We start from the raw sequence: 2,454 nt of genomic DNA, 5'->3' as shown, positions 1-2,454 counted from the left end.
GCCACTGCACTCCAGTCTGGGCAACCGAGTGAGACTCCAACTCAAAAAAAAACCCAAAAACCAAAACACACACACACACACACACACACACACACACACAAAAGAAGGCAGGAAAGTGTCACCGTCAGAATCCTCCCCTTTCCAGGAGTGAGAAGGGGCCTGGGGCAGCTGTGAATGCATGACCCCATAAAAAGAGGGAATGGACACGCACGTCTGAAACCTGGAGCACAGCAGGGAAGAGCCCACAGCCGGTGGCTCCTTCCTCCCAAGTTTCAAAACTTCCTTTAGCTTAAAAGAAATTTTTTGCTCAATTTCTCACTTTCTAGGCCTGGTCCTACCAAGTCTCTGGCTGGAAATTGATCAGAGCTCCATATACCACAATTGGCACAAGCGCCTAAGCAAATTCCAGATGCCAGCTACCCAGGTTCAAATCTCACTCCAGCACACCAGCTGTGGGGTCCTGAGAGTCCTGAGACAGGATCACCTCAGAGGGCTGCTGGGGAGTGAGCTGGCAGTCAGGGAAGCCACACAGAACCTAGCACAGAGGGAGGGTTCAGTAAATATCAGCTATTCTTAGAGAGTCTTCAGGCACAAGGAAGAGACTGTCTTTTAGGATTTGGGACTGACAGAACAGAATTCCAATGCATCTAAACTAGTAAGTGCTATTACACACACACACACACACACTCTGACCTCCTCATAGGGGCTCCCTCAATTTCATTCTCAAAGTCAGAGAAACTTTAGAGTAGCAGTCTTCATTTACTCTGAAAGCAAGGCCCAGAGAGGGATAGCAATTTGCCTGAGGTCACACAGGCAGCAGGCAGCAAAGCAGAGAGCTGCTTCTCAACCCCGTCTCCTGGCCTCTCCACTTCGGCCCAGCATGCTCTGGGCTTCTAAAAGACTCAGGCTCCGCACCAGCCCACTTGCTTGCGGAATGCAGGGAGAGTCTCAGATTCTCCCTTCCCAAGAAAACATGGGAAGGGTGCAGCCACTCCCTCCCTCAAGGCCAAGGGCTTAGCTCACTCCTGGGGGAGGCAGAAATGTTCTGGGCTACAGAACTGGGGGGGGGGGGCAGATCCCATTCATGCAGGCTGATGTCACCCACAGTGGTAATAATGTAGTTATTATGTAGTGCCCTACCCAGAAGAGACTCCAGGACTCCAGGCCTGAAGGTATCCCCAGAGCCACTTCTGGAGCCCAACCTGCAGCCTCACCCACCCCACCCCTCAGCAAGGCTCCTCACTCCAGCCCCTTGAGACATGAGGAGAGGAAAACATACCTACCCTCTAATCAAGAAAGAGCCCATTCAATGGGAGCAGGTCCCACTCTCCTCCCCCACACCCAGTGACTCAGTGGCAAGTTTCTGGGGAAGAAACTGAGAGTGGGGAGTAGCTGTCAAACCCCCAGACTGAGGTTCTCAAAAAGTGCAGTGGAAAAAGGGTGTTGGGAAATCCCCTCTACCAACTGATAAAATAAAGTGGCCAGGCTGGGCGTGGGTAGCTCACGCCTACAATCCCAGCACTTTGGGAGGCCCAGGTGAGAGGATTGTCTGAGTTCACAGGTTTGAGACCAGCCTGGGTAACTTGGTGAGACCTCATCTCTACATAAATCAAAAAAGTAGCTGGGCATGGCGGCGCACATCTGTAGTTCCAGCTACTTGGAAGGCTGAAGCGGAAGGATCGCCTGAGTCCAGGAGGTCGAGGTTACAGTGGCCGTGAGCGTGCCACTGCACTCCAGCTTGGGCGACAGAGTGAGACTCCAACTCAAAAATAAATAAATAACATAGCCAACCCCTTCTGGCCTCAGGTGAGGGGGCACAAGCCAGCTCCGGGGTCTCCCTCCTCATTCCTAGTCCCTGACACCTGTCCCCAGACGGATCAGACCCTGTGAGTCCTTCCTCTCCCCCTAAGCACCTGCAGAACTGACTTAAGATCTAACTTCGGGGATGCACCATTCTTGCTGTGCTGCTCTCCTTCTGCAGCATGGATCTTGTGCTGTGAGGGAGGGCACCTGAGCCCCCCAACCCTGGACACCTGTAAGGCGTGCTACCGCCTCACATGCGGTGTCGCCTGTGGCCACCTGTCCTCACGTCCAGCGCCCCTGCCCCTCTCCCGCGCCACGACAGCTTCTCCCGGCTCTTCCCCTCGCCCCGGCCCGCCTGGCCCGCCCAGCCCGCTCCCCGTGGCCCCCGTCGGGGCTGCGGGCGGGAGCGGCCGGGACAGGAGAGGGGGGAGGGCAGGGCGGCCCGAGCTCACCATGGCGAAGCCGGAGAGCAGAGCCGAGGTCCGGCTGGAGGCTTTGAGCTTGGCGCGGCTCAAGTAGAGCTTGCGCCAGGACAGCGCCTGCATCGAGTGCTCGTTGAGGCTCATCACCTCGGAGTAACTCTGGCCGATCCAGTCCGGGTAGCTGACGGCGGGCGGCGGCGGGGACCCCGGGGGCTCCCCGTCCCCGCTG

At 56.4% G+C, this 2,454-nt stretch overlaps 1 protein-coding gene across 2 annotated transcripts in view; it reads right to left on the bottom strand.

The window, feature by feature from the left end:
* Positions 1 to 2,448, bottom strand: part of ORAI1 (ORAI calcium release-activated calcium modulator 1) — a 21,669-nt gene extending 19,221 nt beyond the window's left edge. Inside the window, exon 1 of one of the 2 annotated variants that reach the window (XM_008072482.1) lies at positions 2,256 to 2,448. In XM_008072482.1, the coding sequence (XP_008070673.1) occupies positions 2,256 to 2,369 (114 nt within the window). In that variant the 5' untranslated portion in view covers positions 2,370 to 2,448. Of the gene's footprint in view, positions 1 to 2,120 lie in introns of both variants that reach the window. The other variant, XM_021706148.1, reaches the window with a different exon arrangement.
* Positions 2,449 to 2,454: the final 6 nt, after the last annotated feature.

The sequence above is a fragment of the Carlito syrichta genome, unplaced genomic scaffold (assembly GCF_000164805.1).
Source record: "Carlito syrichta isolate Samal-C Ts95f unplaced genomic scaffold, Tarsius_syrichta-2.0.1 Scaffold315243, whole genome shotgun sequence".
Classification (NCBI taxonomy): Eukaryota; Metazoa; Chordata; class Mammalia; order Primates; family Tarsiidae; genus Carlito; species Carlito syrichta.
The sequence above is the reverse complement of the archived record's forward strand: the minus strand, read 5'-3'. Positions and strand labels throughout refer to the sequence as shown.